General features: G+C 39.3%; 3 protein-coding genes across 3 annotated transcripts in view; 2 read left to right on the forward strand and 1 right to left on the reverse strand.

The window, feature by feature from the left end:
• edrf1 (erythroid differentiation regulatory factor 1) overlaps positions 1-21,770 on the forward strand; it is a 447,039-nt gene that overhangs the window by 424,454 nt on the left and 815 nt on the right. The window lies entirely within an intron of this gene.
• On the forward strand, positions 6,601-11,578 carry LOC140312946 (serine/threonine-protein phosphatase 2A 55 kDa regulatory subunit B delta isoform). The gene is made up of 10 exons (XM_072390846.1): positions 6,601-6,779; positions 6,967-7,041; positions 8,416-8,513; positions 8,632-8,797; positions 8,888-9,000; positions 9,098-9,275; positions 9,388-9,552; positions 9,711-9,880; positions 10,443-10,534; positions 10,658-11,578. The coding sequence occupies exons 1-10, from the start codon at positions 6,773-6,775 to the stop codon at positions 10,935-10,937; spliced, it is 1,344 nt and encodes a 447-aa protein (XP_072246947.1). The 5' UTR covers positions 6,601-6,772; the 3' UTR covers positions 10,938-11,578.
• On the reverse strand, positions 12,107-15,386 carry bnip4 (BCL2 interacting protein 4). Its single transcript, XM_072390847.1, has 6 exons — positions 15,237-15,386; positions 14,689-14,860; positions 14,524-14,584; positions 14,048-14,154; positions 13,639-13,788; positions 12,107-12,964 (listed from the first exon to the last, which is right to left on the reverse strand). The coding sequence occupies exons 1-6, from the start codon at positions 15,277-15,279 to the stop codon at positions 12,922-12,924; spliced, it is 576 nt and encodes a 191-aa protein (XP_072246948.1). The 5' UTR covers positions 15,280-15,386; the 3' UTR covers positions 12,107-12,921.

A 21,770-nucleotide genomic window follows, 5' to 3' on the forward strand; every position in this document is an offset into this window, starting at 1 on the left:
CCATAGGAGAGTTCTGTTGCTAAAGGGAAGGACAAAAGCAGAAGGCGCCACGGGTATAAGGTTCCCCTGAGCAACAATACTGAAAGTTTCAACTTGCAGCACATGGGTGTAACTTTAACTGGAATACTGTGGATCAAAGACTCACAAACAAAGTGGGTGGAAATGCTGGAGGAGTGTCTGTGCTCAAGTAAAGGACAGGTTCACTAGAGAGAAAGCGGGAGTGACAATTTATCAAACATAGACCAGGCAATCAAGGCTAATTACCGAGACTGTGTGTTTGTGAACTCAGAGGGCAGCAGGATTCAGCTGACAAAATCGACGTGTATTGTAATTTAGAAAAGCAAAATTACCTGCACAGAATTGTGCCAAAACAAGCTTATCAGATATAAAACAACGAAATCAAATTACATGTTCAACCCCGCGTTTCCCATTTGTCACGTTCAACGGAGAAGCCTGCGCAGTAGATGTTCCTGCTGGATCTCAAACATTTATTCCACACTCATGCCTGCGCCTGTCATCTTCCAGAGAGTGGGAGAATTATTCAGTTCTGCTTCTTTAAATAAGAAACACAACCTTGAAATTTGTGAGGCTTAAGGCAATTCATCAAGTTAGATCAGTACAATGTGGATGTGTAACCTTTACACTGCAATGGAACCTGCACATACAAGTGTTATGAAAGGTCCCTGTGGCACCCTGCTCCTCTGACATGGATTTGAAGACTTGCCACTTTATTAGCTGCTAAGCCCCCACTACTTGTTCTATATAGTGGAGGCCTATGTTATGAGCTGGGATCTCATTGTCTACCGTTATTAGAGGAAGAGTCTGCAGCACTCTCTTGTCCCCCCGGAGAGAATCAGCTTGACTGTTTGAGGGGAAGCTACAAGTGCAATTTAACCCATCTTATTTACAATATGATCTCTTACAAGGACATCATCACTGCAAGGATTCACATCTAATACATCCCTACAATGAAATTCTTTTCTATTTTCATTGATTCAGGAGAGTGTGTTCTGTTTGATGTGCAGCTGAGCCTTTAAAAAAAATACCTGTCAAGGTAGAGCAGACTTGGAGTTCAGATGAAAACTTTAATGATCAACACAAGTCCAGCTCAGTATTCTAATCCATATTTCATATGAAACTTCGGCACTTGAAATTATAACAGTTGCCTTGAGCTTATAGGTCAACTGTTGATTAATTAATATGAGTTGGTATGGAGTTCTTTATGAAACTACCATCATCAGTTTAGGGAAAACAGGCTGTTTGTAACCACAATTTGTGTCAGTAAAACACATATACACATTCATTTTTCCTCCAAAATGGAAATGATCTACTGGCACAGAATAATAAGTACCATAGTGCCATCTAGTGCACAAATTTGCACACTGAAGAATGACAGTCTATGTCCGGGAAGTGAACTGTATAAAAGATACTGGAGCTCACACAGGAAGGCACAAGAGCTGTACCAGTGATAAAGAAATAAAGAAACTAAGGGACAGTTTGCTCTGACCACTTGTGCACTTCCATGTGTGGCTTAACTATATCCAATGACCACACTTAAAAATGTCCAACTCATGGAGGGTTTTAAACATGAGACAAAGGTCTGCTTGACAAACCAGGTCTTTGACAGCCCTCAGTTATGGAGAGCCGCAAAAATAATCTCCCGCAGACAATGAGACAATGTTGAAGGGTGTGTATGCAAATTACACTTTGCTATCTAAATTACAAAGACATTTACAGACCTCAAGTCATGAGGCCTCACATGACCTCCTGGCTGTTAGGTTGCCAGAAGATGCCACAGAAGCAACAGAATAAACCAAAATAATAAGAAAAAACACATGAGCCAAAACAAGACTCTTGAATAATTGATTGTGTTTGACTTTACTGTTTGAGTGTGTACGTGTGAGTGTGTGTGTAAAGACTGAGGGTCTGGACAGAGCTAATGCCCCTGAGCAGAGTAGACACATCCACTGGCCAATGGTTTGTGTTAAAAACTGTCTGATGGACCACATGTGGGGGAGGGGATGTGTTTGTTTGTGTGTGTTGGCTGTAAATGAAAGTGTATGGGTATTTACTGTAATGTGTCTCAAAAAGGTGTTCAGTAAACCAAAACAGATGAGTACAGTGGCTGGGGTTGGTTAGTCTTTAGACTTAAGAATCGTGTTAAAATCTCGAGCCCCTTTTGTGTTCAGCCACACAATACGATGAAGTAAAGATTTCTAGGAAAAACAACCGCTTGTTGTTAAACGGCCCAGGAATAGGTGTGTTGTAAGATGTTAAAAAGTCAATATACCTTCATTTTGTCTGTGCTGGTAATGAGCCATATTTTCTGGGGAAAATGGCTGCTTCTCCGGAGGCACCATGTCTACTGAATGTGGCCCTGATCCTGGATAAAACAGAAGGCTCACCAATCAATCTCTCCAGGTTGCCCACAGCCAGAGAAAGCAGCTGCACCACATGTTTGCCTTGCGCGATAGCGACAAGTTAACATACGGGCAGCACAGTAACCATCCACAAGCAGCCTCTAGCTGTCTTATAATGAATTCCCACGGGGATGGGGAACTATCAGAGTCAGTGGTGTTACTGGAGGCTCGGAATAAAGTCAACACCTCTCCTTATACCTGATGAAGCTACGGCGCTGCAATACACACACATCGTCACAACCAAAACACTGAACCTGTGAAATTGTGAAGAATCTAATGTACACAACAATTAAGCTGTGCAGTTTATTAAAACACAAATCAGGCTTAATTCCACAGTTTTACCTTTACACGCTGATGGGGAAAAGAAAGCATTTCTTTTTTTTTTAAAGTATGTAGTGCAAGTTCAGGCTGCAATTTGATACACTTTGATTTGTAACATGTTGTGACGACAAACACAGGCCTAATCAAATGAATGTGAGGGGGAAAAAAACACTTTTGGAGTAAATTCTTAGAATAAAAACTCTCTATTTTAATTTGATCATTAGTTGAATATCTATAACCCACCCACACACCTATTGCTTTCAAATCAAGACGTCTTTGTTCTCTATTCAGCAAGTGACGACAGACAGCTGCGCAGTGCTCCATTTAACCAGAAGTTGAAGCCAGCAAAGTACAAATGCTTTTGGTGCACAGAAAAGTCAAAGGTGTTTTAGAGGGTAGAGTTCTTAAAGTAATAGCTGTTCAACACAACTCTGTTGGGCCATCTGCTGATGATCTAAAACTTATCTCCCCCTATCCAGTGCAGTTTCACTCCACAATGTGCAATGGCTACTTTGGCCCACGGTGCCAAATGTTTCACACTAAGGGCTCAAAATTCATTTTTCACCCATGCTCAGAAGTTTTAAAGTTATGACATTTCCAAGGCTCCAGGTCTATCTATCTATCTATCTATCTATCTATCTATCTATCTATCTATCTATCTATCTATCTATCTATCTATCTATCTATCTATCTATCTATCTATCTATCTATCTATCTATCTATCTATCTATCTATCTATCTATCTATCTATCTATCTATCTATCTATCTATCTATCTATCCATCCATCCATCCATCCATCCATCCATCCATCCATCCATCCATCTATCTATCTATCTATCTATCTATCCATCCATCCATCTATCTATCTATCTATCTATCTATCTATCTATCTATCGCTAGTGGCTATGGGAAAAGTTTGGGTTGAGATTTGGGAGAGGCTGAACACAGTGAATGGAAGTCAACGCCATGTCCAAATAAGGATAGCTGTGTACATGAATGTGTGTGTTTATGTGTGCCTAACCTCGAGGCCTCTGCTCTGCTTCTTCCCATGGGATATACTGTGTGATTGATGAGAAAGATGTGTAGCTCGGGAGATACTGGAAAGAAGGTTTTGGTCAGGTTTGGTGCAGGTCTTCTGGAGTGCACTCTTATTTATTGTCTTGACACCTCTATGACTATCTGCAGATACAGAAAACATAACAAAAACATGTTGGCACAATACAGTATCATCTCTATGTAACACTTCTTGCACAAGATCACAGTTTGCCTTAATTGACAGATAGCTTATAAAACAAGATAAAAGACCTTTTTTGAAACAAATTCTTTGTTAATGATCCTTCTTCATAAGCCACAACGCTATTGTCTGATGCAGAGTGAAAATCGAGCATTAGGCAAACAGAGGACCTTATCTTCAGCTAAATGAAAATATTAGTATGCACATAAATGGTGTGTTTCTATCAACTGGTGCACTCAAAGGAACAAATGTGCTTATTCTATTTTATCTGCTCCAAATGCGGCCCAGATATCACACATTCTCACGCTCCATGAGCTTTTTTTCCCATATTTTTTGGAATGAGACTTTTTTATAGCAAATTCAACCCCAATGGGCAATCATTTTATTCCCAATTCACAACAACACCCATCCTACAGAGAGTGCTTCTCCCAGAGAAATAAGTATGAAACTAAAAATGACCACCACACCTCTAACATCTATTTTCGTGTTTGTTTATACATTTGTTGTGTGTCGTTGCCCCCCCCCCCTCCTTTTTTTTTTTTTTTCACTTTTGCACCACTGTGCTGAGGGATACACACAAAAGAAATGTCCAAAATAAACATACAGGACACATTTAGGCTGATTTTTGACATAGCTTAAAAATGTTGTTCATCCATGAAAAATACACTCCTTGTGAAATGAAAATGCTTAGTTGGCAGACTGAATACTATTGAAGAATCCCAAACAGACAAACATCCCACGTATGACATCATACGACATTAAATAGTTGAATGAATTAAAGGTGAGTGGAACATGGCGTCAAATGGGAGATAATAAAAGCAATATTCCCATTCCTCGTGTTACTAATGAACATAAAAACTTGTTTTTTCTGGCACTTGTAGTATCACATAATAAAACTGCATGCCCTCATTATTGTGATTTTACATAGCGGCAGATTGATGGGACCTCCATTAAATCAGGAAATGTAGCCCACAGCTAATTGCATAAGGTCTAGAATATGATACAAGCTTGGGTTGTTTTTATTCATAAAGTCTTATCATAGCGTCTCTGCTGGATAAGTGTTTGATGGCAACATTCATATGATTTACTTCTGCAACAACAGTGCAAAATGTGTTACTGTCACTTTTCTTTTTTTTTTGAACGATGCCGTTTTTAAATTGTCACATCAACAAAAACTTGGTTGGTGTTGATTGGAAACCATTATATTGGGTGATTTGGACAGAGTTAAAAAGGTTTAATAAGGTTGGAAATTGTCATTATCAATCTCAAGAGTTCTTATGTACTGGCTGCGCATTGACAGGTTTTTTCCTATAGCTGACAAATAAAGAAATTAATATTTCCCCTAACCCTTTAACCAACCCTGATATTAGGCTTACCCTTGACCTCCTCACACAACCTAACAGGTCTTATTTAATTTAATGTGAAAGAGGATTTGAGATGTGTAAGGGACAGAGTAAGGGAAGAACACGCAACAGTAAGGGGAAAAAAACCCTAACTCTAAATGTTTAGTGAAGGCAGGATGAAGGGAGGCGCTGGGAAATGTAGGGACATGATCTATGCTGGAAACACACCCACATGCATGTTTTCAGACAGGGTCTGGAATGTTCCTAAATCAACTGCAAAAGACTGTGAGCTGTAAGCCAAATCCTGTGAGTATGTCCATCAAAATACGATGCAGTAAATGTGCTCGGTCTAGTCCCGAGTGAGGTCCGAATCTACAAAATGAAAAGTGTTTGGGTCCGTTTGCACACACTTAGAATGTTTTTTTTCATCAGACTATGCAAAACATTTTCTCTACAGAAATCTAGCATATGTCTGGTCATTTATTCATGACAAGAAAGCCTACTTGAGGTAAAGATTCAAGAACTGCTGCAATCCCTCTTAACTCCGGTATAGGTGGCAACTATGTGGCAGGATGATAAGTCATATCCTTACCCTTACTCCCAATGGTTTATTTCCACTGAAATGAACACTGACTTGTTTGACCTCTCAGATTTTACAAGGCATTATGACGTAAAATGAAATGCCTTGAAGTTGAACAGGCATTTAATTGAAGGCACAACAGACCCAGGAAAACTGAACTGGATTGTCTGCATTTAGCCACTAGATGTCACTAAGTGACCATCCAATAAAAGCAGGGGGTACCTCATTCTGTCTAATATTTTTAAGTGACATTGCTCTCAAAAATGACTTGACAATTAACAAACAATATTGAAAAAAAATACCTTGTTCTACTTATCATAAATTGTGTCATCTGAAAGTAGACATGTGTTATGCATTGACATATTAGTTGCTGTGAAAATTACACCAGTGAAATATATCTGCTCTTTGAGCACATGGTAAAAAAAATGACCAGGTTTGCTATTCATTTAAATTTGATTTCGTTTGCTTTGGATTTAATCGGTAGGGCTGTACAGCGTTGGAAAAACATTTGTTTCATTCATCAGAAAAAGGCTACGTTGGTTTCAAAATGATACAATACGGTGGTATGACGATGTATTCCAGGGAAATAAAGTGGAGTCTGTGGAAGATGCACACGAAATGCACATGTAAGAAAGTGATGCACAGGAGGAGGATGGATGGAGCCAGGATGTGGCATGTGTGCATGACGTCATTTCTCCATGTACTTTGCGCCATTTTGGAAGAAAAAAAAAATCACGGATAATTTCCGTGGTCTTGACAGATCTGGAGCCGAGTCTTCACACTGATTGTGGATGCTATCTATTTCCCCGAGCAAGCCGCGTTGGTTGATTAGGTATTGGAAGCTGTGTACAACAAGAGCTGCTAAATGAAGCAATGGCGGGTAAGCTACTTTTGAAGGGAGGAAAAGGATCCACCTCTCTTGGTGTGTGTGATGGCCTGAATCTGCAAGTTGGCTAACCAACGGTAGCCCTGGCAAGCTAAGTTGTCAAACTGTGTCACTGTCAGGTCATCTTATCGCCAAGAGAAAAATGAACCAGATCCAAACTAACGCTATGTTCTTTTTACAGGAGTTGCAGGAGGAAATGATTTTCAGTGGTGTTTCTCTCAAGTGAAAGGAGCCATAGATGAAGATGTTGCGGAAGGTATGTAGCTAACGTTAGCTCGGTGGCTAGGCTAAAACGGTTGTCAGCTAGCTGGATGGACTGATGATGGTGCTCTGTGGGCTTCCCATGAAGATGCACTCTGGCTACCGAGAAATTGACACAGAGGTTGTAGTGAAATGCGGCTGTCGTGATTGGTGTAAGTCTGTTTGTGGATCAATTGCGCAAACGCCCTTACCCTATAAATTGCTGAATGCCGCTAACTAGCTGTATGCTAGGTGGCAGCTAAACTATTAAAGGGGAGCGACCGTGTCCATGACGTCAATGTGCTGCGTCCATAAATTGTGGAGTGACATCATGGCTTGTTTTCATTCATACCTGGATGGATGTACACTGCGTGTGTATTTCGCTGTTGGTGTGCCTAAATTATAGCCCTTCCTGTATTTAGTAACTAACTCGGGTATGTGATGCATGCACCTGTAATGCAATTCTATCTTGTCAATAATCACATTTCAGATATCCACAGTTTCACTAGTTCTGGGCAATAATTGCCCCATTTTTCATTTATATGTACTCGGTTTCAAGTGCGTCTGTGCAAATTATTACTGATCTTGGAAACGTTGATCCCAGGAGCCTAAAAGGGGGACCCTTTTGGCTGTTGGAGATGTTCAAAAGCAGCCAGAAGTGATTAAATTTGCTATTTCTGATGTCTGGAAGTTAATTAGAACCTGTTGTAGATTAAAGTTCCAGCTATGTCCAGCAGAATTGTGACTGGTCTTAATTCCACCTGAATATGTCTATTTTTTTCTCAGCTCAGAAAATCTACATCCTGAAATTTCAAGTGTCTTAAGTCAACGTTTTTTGTCAGAATAATCCTATAGTTGTTTTCAAGGACATTTATGCGATATCGCATTGATTCTTACAGTCTAACCTTTAGCTTTTAATAATACACGGGTGTTTCGAATATGAGTCGAGACTCGGCAAAATGACACGACAGATATCTGCTGTCAGACGATAGGTGATTGTCGCATGGCCATTTCAAACTATACGTCTCCTCATTGCTTCTGCCAGTGCTGTTCAAAGGCTCTGCTGGGACAATATGGCGTGGGAAGTCTTTCATTAGCAATGTAACCCAAAACCGCTTGGACAAGTCTCAGTAAAGTTTCAGACATGTGTAGTTATTATTCTGACAAGTTCAGATAAATCCCAAATATCTCTACTTGTTTTGAGTTGCCAGAATGATGCTACGGATATCTTCCAAATTTATTTTAAGCTATCAGAACTAGACCAAATGACACTGGTCTCAGTAATGTCAGTTCCATTTAGTCAAACGTGGCTATTGATTGTTAAAATCATTAGGTTAGTTGACTGCTGCTAATCAGGATTCACTCTCATTCATGTCTTTTTTTTTTCCAGCTGACATAATCTCAACGGTTGAGTTCAACTATTCTGGAGAATTACTTGCAACTGGAGACAAAGGAGGCCGAGTAGTGATATTTCAACATGAACAGGAGGTAAGATCCATTTAGAGAAGTGTTTTGCCAGAGGTGATTTACTGGCCCCACGTTGCATTAAATGTGTGTATGCCTGGTGACTCATGTATTCTGTATTCCTATCTCCTTTTTCTTCCAGTCTAAGAATCGTCCGCACCTGCGTGGGGAGTACAACGTCTATAGCACTTTTCAGAGTCATGAGCCAGAATTTGACTATTTGAAAAGTTTAGAAATCGAAGAAAAAATTAATAAAATAAGATGGCTACCCCAACAAAACGCTGCTCACTTTCTACTTTCAACAAATGGTAAGAGTTTTCGACCTGCACGGATTGATTGTCCATTTATGAATGTGAAACGGTGACTTAACGCTCCCTTTTCATTGGAATTTCTGTCAGATAAAACTATCAAATTGTGGAAAATAAGTGAACGAGATAAACGAGCGGAAGGTTACAACCTGAAAGATGAAGACGGACGACTCAGAGACCCCTTTAGAATCACCTCTTTACGGGTATGTGCACCTCAGACCTGCCTCATACACACATATACATGTGAAGAGTGATGATATTTGTAAAATAGCTTTTAAGAGCATGCCTTGTACGTTTCAGGTACCAGTACTGATGCCAATGGATCTTATGGTAGAAGCAAGCCCCCGGAGGATCTTTGCAAATGCGCACACCTATCACATTAATTCCATTTCTGTAAATAGTGATCACGAAACTTACCTCTCGGCAGATGACCTAAGAATAAATCTATGGCACTTGGAAATCACAGACAGAAGTTTTAGTATCCTTTTTCATCATCGGAAAGCAGATGTTGCAAATGTGGCTTAAGATGACGCGCTCTGTTGTCATAATGAAACGTACGACCGCTTGATCCTTAACGGCGCGTCCCCCAGATATTGTAGACATCAAGCCCGCCAACATGGAGGAACTGACAGAAGTAATCACAGCTGCTGAGTGCCATCCACACCAATGCAACGTATTTGTGTACAGCAGTAGCAAAGGCACCATCCGCCTGTGTGACATGCGAGCAGCGGCTCTCTGCGATAGGCACACAAAGTGTAAGTACCCCCGCTGGAGTTCTGCAGTGTTTTGCGAGTTCATCGAAAACATTTTTTTGCAGAGTGCCGGTTTTTCTTTAGGCACGGATGAACGTGTGACTCTGAGACTGGCTGCGAAGAGATGTAAGGACTTTTTTTGTGTGTGTGTGTGTTTTTAGTCTTTGAGGAACCTGAGGACCCAAGCAGCCGGTCCTTTTTCTCTGAGATCATCTCCTCCATCTCAGACGTGAAGTTTAGTCACAGCGGACGCTACATGATGACACGTGACTACCTCTCCGTCAAAGTTTGGGACCTCAACATGGAGAACAGGCCAGTGGAAACGTATCAGGTGCGTACGGATTACTGAGGTCTTGAGTACAAAAAAAAAAAGCTCACTAATTCAAGACATCTTTTTGGGGGGCTTGTGTTAAAAGAGTTATTATAGTTGGATGCATTGAATAGTTCCTCTTTGACCATGGCTTCTAACCTCGATGTAGAACTCAGTCAGTTTGTATTCCCATTTTCAGGTTTTGGTTCATTTTGTATGTTGTGTATTTGGATCTTCTGAATGAAAACTATTCCTTAAATCCAGCAAAGCTGTTGTGTAGAAGTTCAAAATCATTTAAAAAAAAAAAAAGAAGAGGGGGGGGGGTTGGGACGCAAGCTCCTTGTGACTCTGGGAAAAAAAACTGCTGCCTCAAAGGTGTTTGTGAGCCATGTAATGTGAGGGCACTTTCATTAGAAAAACAAATGTCACTATTCACTGAGATTTAAGGGGGAAAAAAGCATGAGTTGATGGGCAGAAGACCAAGTATTGTGTAAACTAAGCACTCTTTGATACTTAGATGATATCCAAACAGATGAAGAGATTTTTCTAGTGGATATTTAGCTTTCGTGATGTGTTGTTTCAGGTCCATGAATACCTTCGCAGTAAACTCTGCTCGTTGTATGAGAACGACTGCATCTTTGACAAGTTTGAGTGCTGCTGGAATGGCAGTGACAGGTAAGCATTTCACAGGCGACATCTTTAGGATCTTTAGGAATTCTTGTCACTTTGCTACTCTTGGTTTTACCCTTTGCAAGCCAGTTAACGCGATCTTTTTTTTTTTCCTTCTCCTTCCTTTAGTGCCATCATGACCGGCTCCTACAACAACTTCTTCCGAATGTTTGACCGCAACACCAGGCGGGATATCACACTGGAGGCTTCCCGGGAGAGCAGCAAACCGCGGGCTACGCTCAAGCCACGTAAAGTGTCCACCGGCGGCAAGAGGAAGAAGGATGAGATCAGCGTGGACAGCCTGGACTTCAACAAGAAGATCCTCCACACTGCCTGGCACCCCAAAGATAACGTGATAGCTGTGGCAGCCACCAACAACTTGTACATTTTCCAGGACAAAATCAACTAGAAGATATGGGTCTCCAGAGGATAGGGCTTTTACCGTACCTGTGTAGTTAAGCCTACTACTTGTCTATCTGTATAAGAAGAAACAGCCTTGTTGTCCTCCTGGTGAAGAATTCGAAAGCACGTGTCTACTTTTTTTGCCACAGGAGGTTGATCCATAGGCCTGTTTTATTTTGAGTATGAGCTTAGGTTGTTTTTTGCCTTTGGCACCAGGGCAATCAACATGCCCCATGACCCAGAAAGCCCATTTTGGGTCTAATTGACGGAATGGCACTCCCTAGAGGTCAAACTCTTGAACGTTGGTGTTTGTGTTGACATTTTAAGCCTTCATTTCACAATTTAACGACAGAACTCTTGGAAGTCCGTAAAATGACGTCTTGTCAAGGTTGTGTCCACCTTTCAAAGATTTTGGGCCCTCTGAAGCACGGATTAATGGCCAATAAGCCTAACTGTAACATTCCCCCGTTGGCCGTGTATTCAGGCCAAACTACTGGTGGAAAAGGCCATGAATTTGGAAAGTGGACTTGTTTCTTTTCCTCCCTTCCCTTCTCTTATTTTACCCCGGTCAATACGGTGACATAATTTCACTGACTGTATCTACTCAAGTACACCTTGTCATCCACATAATAAAAGAAACTAAAACTACAGATGTGTTTTTAAATTTAGAAGTATGTATTAAAACATGTTTATTGCTTTGCATGTTTTTATGTTGTAGAGAGGTGGAAAAATGTCCAGTCACACCACTGTCTTTTGAGCAGATCTCAAGCAATCTTGTCAAGGAGATACTATTTGGGGCTATCAGTTTTAGAACCACTGTTGGGAACAGCTGATCATGTGTTTGTGTCAAGAGATTAAGTTATGGTTTTCGACAATGTCTTAGGATGCAGGCTGAAAACTGAATGGCACAAGATGGGGTCCAGGACAAAGGGAATCTGCAGCCTTAATACCTACTTCTATCAGTGACAGCTACAAGTTATGTCCCCCAACGTTTTACAAACCTCATGTGCATTATTTGTAAATCCTATTTTATAGAGTTATGTCCTCATATACTGCTGCTATATGTGGCTGTCTATGAAAACACAAAAGGAGGAAAATTGCACACCATACAGTTTATGTAATAGAGTGCCTCCGAGTCATGTAATAAGTAGGAAATAAAGACAGGCCTCATACATGTGCCCTTACTCATTTATTAGGGATGTCACCCAAATTTGAACCGCATATTTGCAAATGTGGATCTTATCTCAGTAGTTGTGAATGCATAAGATGAAGGTTGACTACACAAAACATATATTGATGACGTTAAAACACACATAATAATGCATTGTCTTTGTCCATTGATTCCTAACATGGTGGCAATGTATTCACTTATTATTTTGACCAAAGTTCAATAAAATTTTAATTGTGTTCAGCAGCACGCTTTGTTTTCCTTTGTTAAATGGTCTACTTTATGATTTCACTGGTTCGTAAATCCATCTGGGTCACACATGCCGTGTCCCATATGAATAGACATGTCCGCTTACCGAGCTGACGTTTGATTTTCTTAAGTCACATTTCAGATGTGCAGAAGTGTGCTAAAAGTAATGCATGAGCTCAAACTCTTAAGCTAATGATCCCTTGGACATGTGCCCTCGAAAGAAAATATTAACCGTGAGACCATTCCCTTGTTCAATCAATCACTGATCTAAAAAAAAGTCTGACAGCAAAATATTTTTAAACATAACTGCAATCAAAAAAAAAAGGCAATAAGGAGAAAACATGCAGAATTAAAGAGCACTAAGCAGCAAAACAGTCATTTCCAGGACAGGGACAGCGGCAAGGAGCTGTGGACTGGTCACTGTCGTATTCATAGGAAACCGTCTCTCCATACTGCTTTGGTGCACTCAGTCAAAACCGAACCACGTCACATGGCCACATCTCCCTTGATCTTCAGCGGGTCCCATCTTAAGGCATGGTCGTGTGAAGGTGTCGCAACACACCACACCTACTAATTAGTAGGCGTTATGGGAGGTTAGACGCTTCCCGATATATATCCTGAAAAAAAAAAAGAGTAACAGTTTAAGTATGTCAGCTGGTGGTAAACATCTTTCACCCACCATGAACATGGATCAAGAAAAAACGGTTGAAATGATGAGGCATTTATGATTAACTAGATCTCTACGAGCGAATTTCTTTTGATGCCTTAGATTCAACATAGAGCTTCTTGTTTTTCTGTGTTTTTAGGACAAACTACTTGAGACACAGTAATAAAAAGCCCTAAGCCCTAGTTTACTTGTCAAATTTGACATACTAAACACAAGTAAGACATAAGCTGTCAAAAGCTGCTTATTAAGTCATGCTATGACAGTGTTTTTGTTTGTTTATTAACTGTTTTGCTCCTTTAGTACTGTTCTTCCCTTTTCTACAAATGTCACAGCCTAAAACAGCTGAAACATCAATACATTTAAAAAAAAAACACTGAAATTAATTCCTCTCAAATAAACAGGAAACAAGCACTTGATTATTTATGTAGTATTGAAGCGACTAACTTTGTAACTACCTGATTAATTAAGCCAAATAGGGCTAAAATGTCCCTTTTTTGTGTGTGGTCATTAAAAAAGATCCACATTTTTCATCTGTTTGGCAAAGTACTTCGTGTAAAAATATCGTAGCTATATGCAGCCTAAAATTAGCATTCCCAGAATTAGATGTTAGATCGTGTTGCTTACCCGAAACCAACAGCAAGTATGTGGGAAATGATTAATGAGGGAAGGAAAAGCTTCAGAAAGTCAGCAGACAGAATGCCTCCCTTCTTCATGACACTGGTGTTCCTTATGCTGAGAGTAGCTGAGCGCTTTGGGTGCTTCAGCAGGAACTCCCTGCAGAGGAACACATTAATTTTTCATTCTCAAGAGATTAAAAACCAGTGACTTCCATTTTAATGTCACCCCTCTGCTCAAACAGATGCTACACTAGTATACAAATCACAAATACAGATCATGACATGAAGCACCAGAGTCCTATTTGCTTCCTCTGTGGTATTCACAGTCATATTTCTTGTTGTCATTATGCCTTTATGCCTGAAGATTTCTGACTTTAATCTTGAAATGATTATGTTAACAAAAGACAACTCTTTACTTTGGTGGGTTGTTTTCAGGTCGACTGGACCAGTCCCAGATCCAGTCAGCATTTTTCTTCATCAGGTTTTCTACTTCCCGTCTCCTTTCTTGGAAGTCTTCATCAGACTGAAAACACAATTTTGGATGAGCAAGTGCCATTGAAAACAACATCAATGATGTGTTAAAAACAACATTAGGCTCCAAAACACAGTGTAAATAACCTATAATAACCTTTTCTTTAGGCACAGTTTCATGTGTCACAGCAGTAGAAGTGAGGCTTGCATTAAAAATATTAATGATGGTGGTATTGCACAACCCTGCACACACAAAAGCAGGAAACTCCCTTCAGAGGTATGCAGCAGTTATTTTACACCTGTTCCTTTCCTGTTATAGCATGTCAACATACCTGTTGTGAAAGAGGTATCTATTCTTAAAACAACAATAAGATGATAATCATATGATTTAGATAAGGGTTGATAGTTCTGAAATATGTACCTGTGAGCTGTTTCCTTCTGAGCCCCTCCACAGAAGAAGTGGGGTCTGTGATCTAAGGGGACTGTTGTTGAAAAGACAACAAATAAGATAGGCAAAGTACTCCTTCTGTAACTTCTTGAATAGTAAGTATTACACAACAAATATCCTTCCCCTTTTCACACAAACCTGTTGCACTGAGAGCTTCCTCTGGAGCTACTTCTGCCTGACTCATGTTGTGCTTCGAGCAGCAATTTCTCCAAGTCGCCCTCTAAGCTGGACGTGGGGATTTGCTCCTGGCTTCCTCGATGGCTTGTACCTTGAGAGCCAGTCCCACTGAAATGCAGCTCAACCCAGGAACCTTAAGATAAATATTCATGCTTCAAATATGACTAGGTGACCAGTGAGATATTGTTAGTGTCGTATATCGGCTAGAACTGCCACGCAGGCTAAGCAAACAGTAGAGCAATAAACAAATGGGGGTAGCGGGGGTGGGGGGGCATCCCTGACTTTGACTTTGTTTTGATTTTTTTACAATAGGGAGAAAAAAAGCTTAATACCTATAACTACGACGAAAGTGACCTCTTACAGTTCTGGTTAATACATTAATGAAGTAACATAAGCTTTAATCGAAGGAAACAGCTTCAACTGTAGCGCTTTAAACGGGGTTACGCTAGATTAGTTAACGTTAGTTTTAGTGTTTTCATGACTAAGCTTTCTGATACTTAATACTTTACCTTGTAAACTCTCGTCAGACGAAATGTCCTTTTGAAGCGACATTGTAGTGTATTTAATTCTGTAGTTTCACAGTTTTACAGGCCTGAGTGTTGGCGAAATGTCCGTAAACTGTTGGAGCCCCAACTATCACAATAACAATGACGCAATGCTGTGTTTATCTAAAATGGGATTGGCTCAGAAAGGAGAGCACGCATATCACGCAGACTGACCTCGCGTCTGACGTCGGACGTGCCTACACACACTAACTTGCTTGTTGAAAATGTTCATAAAGCTAGATCGTGACATATTAGTTAAATTAATATTTTAAGGAATTATGACAACATTTTGTTTATGTCTGCTCATTTTACATTCAGGTTCAACCTTGTAGAATTGGTGCAGTTTCACAAAATTGTCCGCAGATGGCAGCCACGGGTTATTGCGCTCTGATGCTTCTGAGAGTCCACAAATTTTTTTTTAAACGTCTACTTTTATCGGGTTTGATATTTTCACCCGAGTCAGCATAAAATACATTATTGAAACAGCATTTAAAAATGTGCAAAGTTTTTGTGACTATTTATACCAACAAAATAATAATAATAAAATGCTGCAAAATGCTTTCATAATCTTGCCTTTTTCCATATCTTAATGGCCAGAATTGTCTAATGTTGGTTATTGCATGCCCAATTTGAATTATTTTGCTTTTTTTTTTTTCTGTTCATTTGTCCCAGTTTTGGTTGTTTTGCATCTTAACTATTTTTGTTTGTTTTATGGTCATCATTGAGCTCTTTTTTTTTTTTTTTGGTAATGGTTTTTTAATTTGGCTAATTTTGCATCGCTTTGTCGCCATTTTATGTCTCTTAGTGGACATTTTATATCTCTTTGTGGTTGTTTTTTTGTCTCAAGTTGAATTGTTTGCCTCTCTTTCTTTCTATCATGTGTCTTAGTGGTGTTTTACATCTTGCTTTTTTGCATCTCATTTTGAGTTTGTGCTTTTCTAATTCACTGGTTTAGTGACTCTATGCACACCCATGTCAAGTACTCCCAGGAGGCCTCCCATGAGCTATGAATTCTGGCTTGTGAAGAAAGATTAATTTCCGTTACTTGAATCTTGTCATGGTAAATGTGTACTCTATATTAAAAATATCAGTTAACTATTTTGATTTTTGTTATTCTTCTTATCCTGGTCCTACTGATCAGAGTCCAAAAGATCCTGGTGATGATTAAAGGAATTTCTTCTAGTTTATTCTGACTTCTTTAAAATAATGTTTGACAAGTCACAATATGATATTTTCTGACAAGGTAAAACACTCATATTCATTCAATGCTGGCAAATCAATATCTGAGTCTGGAAAACTTAATACGTTTTTGCTGCTATGGTAATTGATGTGACTAATTGCTCTTGTAAATTCATCTCTGCAATAGAGGGAGCTTATTATTCAGGGTGTGTTCTCTTTCCAGGCAGGAAATGTATTATGTGGAAAATCGAGAGCTCATTACATAATTTCAAAGCAAAAAATAAATAAATATATATATGTACCTATATACATATATATTTGTATGTATGTAGAGAAGTACAGAGGTAGTTGTACCTGCAGCCACGTCTCAGTAAACAACAACAATTCTGCCTTTCTAATATTCCTGCAGATAAGAAATGGCTTAAACTTCATCCTTCTTTCTCCCCGTTTTGTTCCTACTCTGCATCTCGTCCTCAGCTCATCTAGATTTTGAAATTTCGTGTCTTATATTATGCATTATTTGGGCTCAATCAGCTGGTCCAACATGTTAGTAACCAGGGTATGCATTATAATAGAAACACTCCCATACACTCAGATTCTGGCAGAAATCGCAGCATTCAAACCATCGTGGAAAATGTTTTTTAAAAAAAATTAAAATCACAGAAAAAAGCTCATTATAGAATCTTTTGGTCAACCCTATATTAATTTAAATTAACTAGATTAATTAAAAAAAGAGCTGTTGCCTACCCCCTTGGCAACATAGTTCAATGCCAAATTTAACCTCAAATATAATTCCAACCTATCTGCTTGCTGTATAATGAAATATTATTATGATCCAATGCCTGTAGTCATTATAGTTTGCCTTGTTATATTAGAGCTTTTTGATTTGTGGTAAAAAAAAAAAAAATGGTGACACATTGATTGTAGATGTCAGAGCCTGTAGATACATCACTGTACAGCTTGTTCTGTCTGTGTGTAGGTGTGTAACTGCCAACAGCACTTCTAGCAATGAATTGTTGTCCACTGCTGATAAAGTACACTGATAGTAAAGAGAGTTTGGTGTTTGGTTTATGTCTTTGTGTGGAATGCTTAGATCACTCAAGGGACTTATAGCTGGTATGAGGGAAGCTGTGTGCAAAAGAGGGGGAAGACCAGGCTGGAACTGGATGCCATCAATAGTACTGATGGGGGTAAAAATGGCTAAGAAGGAATGATGGTGCCTTGACCAGAAAATGTGCCTGATGAATGGTCTTCGTGGGAACAGAGACAGAAAAATGTTGTGGCCTGACAAATGTGGGAAATATTTCACAATTCTTGCTGCGTTTTAAGCTCTATATGTCCGTTTTTAAAATTGTCAAAGCTTGATTAATGTTGGGTTTTTAATACAGATCTTCACAGGCAGAAGATAAAGGGCTTCTTTAGCTTGTTTCTTTCTGGTATTTTTTCTGTAGTAGTTAGAGGTTGTGATTTGACATTTGACATGAAGATTGTGGGTTCCACTACTTTATTGGACATTGGTGACTTCAGTGCCATCTCAGGAGAGGGTGCCAATATGAAAGAAGAGGTAGTCCAACCACAACCACACCTACCCCAATTTGACAAGAATATAATTCAATTGTCTCTAGTTTATGAGCAGCCTTTAATGCTTGGCATGTAGGGCTGGCTTTTGTTCCTTTACTTAGCAACATCATCATAAAACATATTTGCATAATGCTTGCCCAGTGGCTAGTTTGGCATGCCTGAAACAGAGAATGAGCAGTTGTCTGTGCTCACCACATTCTGGACTATTGCTCAGAGAACACATCCTCTGTCAAGTTGCAGTATTTAGCAGTTTTGAAATTTTGCATCTTGATCTGCTCCAAAAATGAATAGATTTTTCATTTGCCTTTATTCTCTAGCTTACCACCAAGTTTAATGAAATTTGGCAGGTTAGTTCCTGTAAATTCTGCCAACAAACAGACAAGAGGACAAATAAAGTGTACCAATCACATAACCTCCTTGGTGGAGGTTAAAAGAGCAGAAAGGGTCTTGTCAGAAAGAAAGCTTTATGGAGGTCTGAGCTCAACTGAAGTGGTTCAGACAAAGATGAAAAGAAGTACTGCAGTTACACCCATCCCTACAATTTCTATACCTGCTCAGTCCAACTGAATGTCATGGGTGGCTGGAGCCTATGCCAGCTGCCATTGAGAGGAATCAGGGTACATCCTGGACAGGTCCCCAGTCCATCACAGGGCCAACACACTCAAGCATGTTTTTGGATATTGGGAGAAAGCTGGAGTCCCTGGAGTGGAGAGAACCCAAGCATGTGCTGGAAGAACAATACGAACTCCACACAAAAAGGCCTTGGCTGAGATTCGAGCCAGAAACCATTTTGCTACAAGGCAACAGCGCTAACCACCACACCACTTGCGGCCTTTTTTTAAGAAAACATGTAAATGTGTAAATCTATTATATTCACCCCCCTAAGATAGAATTATGAGCCTCAATGATTGCATTCTGCTTTCTTTAGAATATTGATACAAATTAAATGTTTTTGTTTATTCCACATCATCCATGCACTTTGACTCTCTTAATTCACTGTGAGGTCCTCTTTTGCCTCAGGTCTTTCCTCTGAAACTCAAGAAAGGCCTCCAATCAAAGCAGGCAAAAAAAAATTGGCTGCCAATTCCTTGAACCACAATCAATTAGAAAATATTTATTGATTCTTGCTGAGAAGCTGTTTTGTAACAGGTGCTCAATATTGTGGAAGATCTACAATTACACAGGAGTGCAAGAAATATATGAAAGCACTGGGGTACACTGTCTGGAGTCTCCAATGGACTTATTAGAGGTTATTTTCCATGTCCAAAAGAGGACCCGCGGCAAAAGAGGACTTCAATGGGAAAGGAGAGAGCCAAAGTGCATGGAAAATGTGGAAATGACTAAATATTGATAACATCTCAATACATTAATGTTCATTCTTTGGGACAGTCAGATCCATATTTCTACTTTTTTGTACAGACATACTTAGTTATTTCAAAATTCTTGCAAAACATTATCATCTTCCACAGGAAATTGTTGGAAAAAATTATTAAAGTACAGTAAAACTTTATCATAGATGCAATGGGTTTCACTCGGAGTGCAGAAAGTAACAGGGATCATGAAGTCATTTAAACAGGACCCCACTTTTGTTGACATCCCTCACAGTCTAATTTGATTATCTAATAGCCTTATCAAGGCAAGATTGAGGGACTATAATATGTCTCAGTATTCATGATGTATTATGGTATTATGGTTATTACAGCATGAATGACCCAGCTTTCATAATAAATAAATGGGGTATAATATAAATGGATGGATGGATGGATGGATGGATGGATGGATGGATGGATGGATGGATGGATGGATGGATGGATGGATGGATGGATGGATGGATGGATAGTGGGGTCCCGGTGCTTCTGTATGACTCTCTGTTATAATGTTTAAACGATTTGTGTTATTGGGATGCATTTTGTTGTAATGAGTATCTAATTGTCTTTAAGTTCACGTACCCCCTTGAGATACATGACAAGCAGCAGGTGGTGGAAATCAGCATAGAATAAAAAGGACTGACTGGGGAACTGTGTGAAAGTTGTGCAAACTACTGCCAGAAGCAGCTTTTAACAGATAGTTTTATAAGCTCTGGTGTCACAAGCATAAATCGTGATACTTTGTGGCCTTTATGGAGAGAAGTAAATCATAATCTTTTCAGGCTGTGACTCGTGTTCATTCACCAAGGTTAGCAAGTGTAGCTACATGTTGATAATTTGTAGCCAACAGTAATTCACGATGAAGTGGACTGATTAAATCCATATGTCAGTATTTTTGTGGTTTACAATGAACAAGCTAATCATATCATCTTGCCAAGTCCATTCTTCCTCCTTTTTTATGATTTCCGCTGTTTCATTAATTTTTTTTAGGGCAAGCAATGTAATGGCCTTTTCGGCATTTAATCTTTTTAATACTTCGTGTGAATGCTCTTTAAAAGTGTAATTTATGCAGACTCCAGGAGAGTTGTCATTTTAATTAAAGCATGCATGCAGATAGCAATCACTGCAGTTTAATTTCTCCAGACACACTGATATGCAATATATCAGAGCCAGATAGAGGTATTTGTCTTGCTTCATGATAGTAAGGTTTTCATATTGTTTATTATTCAGTATTAATACAAGCAGACACCTCTTTTCTGTTTGAGTGTTGTACAGCGAGATATTCTGTTATCTGTCAACACCACAGAATGATTGCAGTGTAGTATAAATAGATTTTTGATGCACAAATTTGCATTACCACAAAATTTCCAATGCTATCTTTTTTATTAATTGTGTCAGATTGTCATTGTGGTGAGCAATATTGTATTTTAAGACTTTGAGAAATGGTGGAACCACAGGAATCCCAGAGTCCCAGAGAGAGTCATGGGAATCACTCTGTGTTTGTTTTTTTTTTCCATTTCATTTTATTTAAGGTTTACACAGAGATTTACAGACTGAGACCTGAAAGTATTTGTAATAAAGGTTAAACTAAATAAAGGTTTTAGTGGTGTGAAAAGTGTGATAAAATAGAGAAGAGAGGGGGAATGCTGATAACAGTCTAGGAGGACAAAACACTGATAAGCTTGTGGATATTAACCTCACAGTGTAATCTGCAACAGCCACTCATATTTCAATCACTCAATGACTCCTGTTTGACTCCAGGGGTGGATTTAATGATATCCTGAAATGAGGGGCTATAATTCATGATAAACTGTGTTCAGTATTGTTGTGCTACTCGTACCTTCCAGGCACAATTTTCTTTTCATATAATTGTCTTGTTCTTGCACTTGGTATGAGAGAGTGGGATAGTTGGTGGGGTGGGCATGACATCCTTTTTTTTAGTGGAGATTGCTTTCATGGGATCATGCTATTGTTTGAACAACTCTGCAGAGATTCATTTACAAATTTCAAATCTTTTAGAGAGAGATGCTGAGCTGCACAGTTATCACAATCATGACTTTTTTGTTGACATACTTAACACATACACAAATACTTGCAATCAACAATTAGTCTTTTCTGTTCATTTAATACCAATTGCTGTAGTTGACAGTATGCCACATCATTAACAATGAACATACATATTGAGAACAAGAGGAAGAGCCATTGGCATTGAACATTGGAGAAAATTATTATGGGCAGACAGGCCATACACTATTATGCACAACCATTGAAAATTCAGCGACTAAAGAAAATTGCAGTCTTTTTGGAAATTAGAAGTGGAGCAACATGGTAGAACAGTCGGTGGCGCTAATTAAATCATTAAATCGAACCA

The sequence above is a fragment of the Leuresthes tenuis genome, unplaced genomic scaffold, assembly GCF_036924035.1.
Source record: "Leuresthes tenuis unplaced genomic scaffold, fLeuTen1.0.hap1 SCAF_8, whole genome shotgun sequence".
NCBI lineage: Eukaryota > Metazoa > Chordata > Actinopteri > Atheriniformes > Atherinopsidae > Leuresthes > Leuresthes tenuis.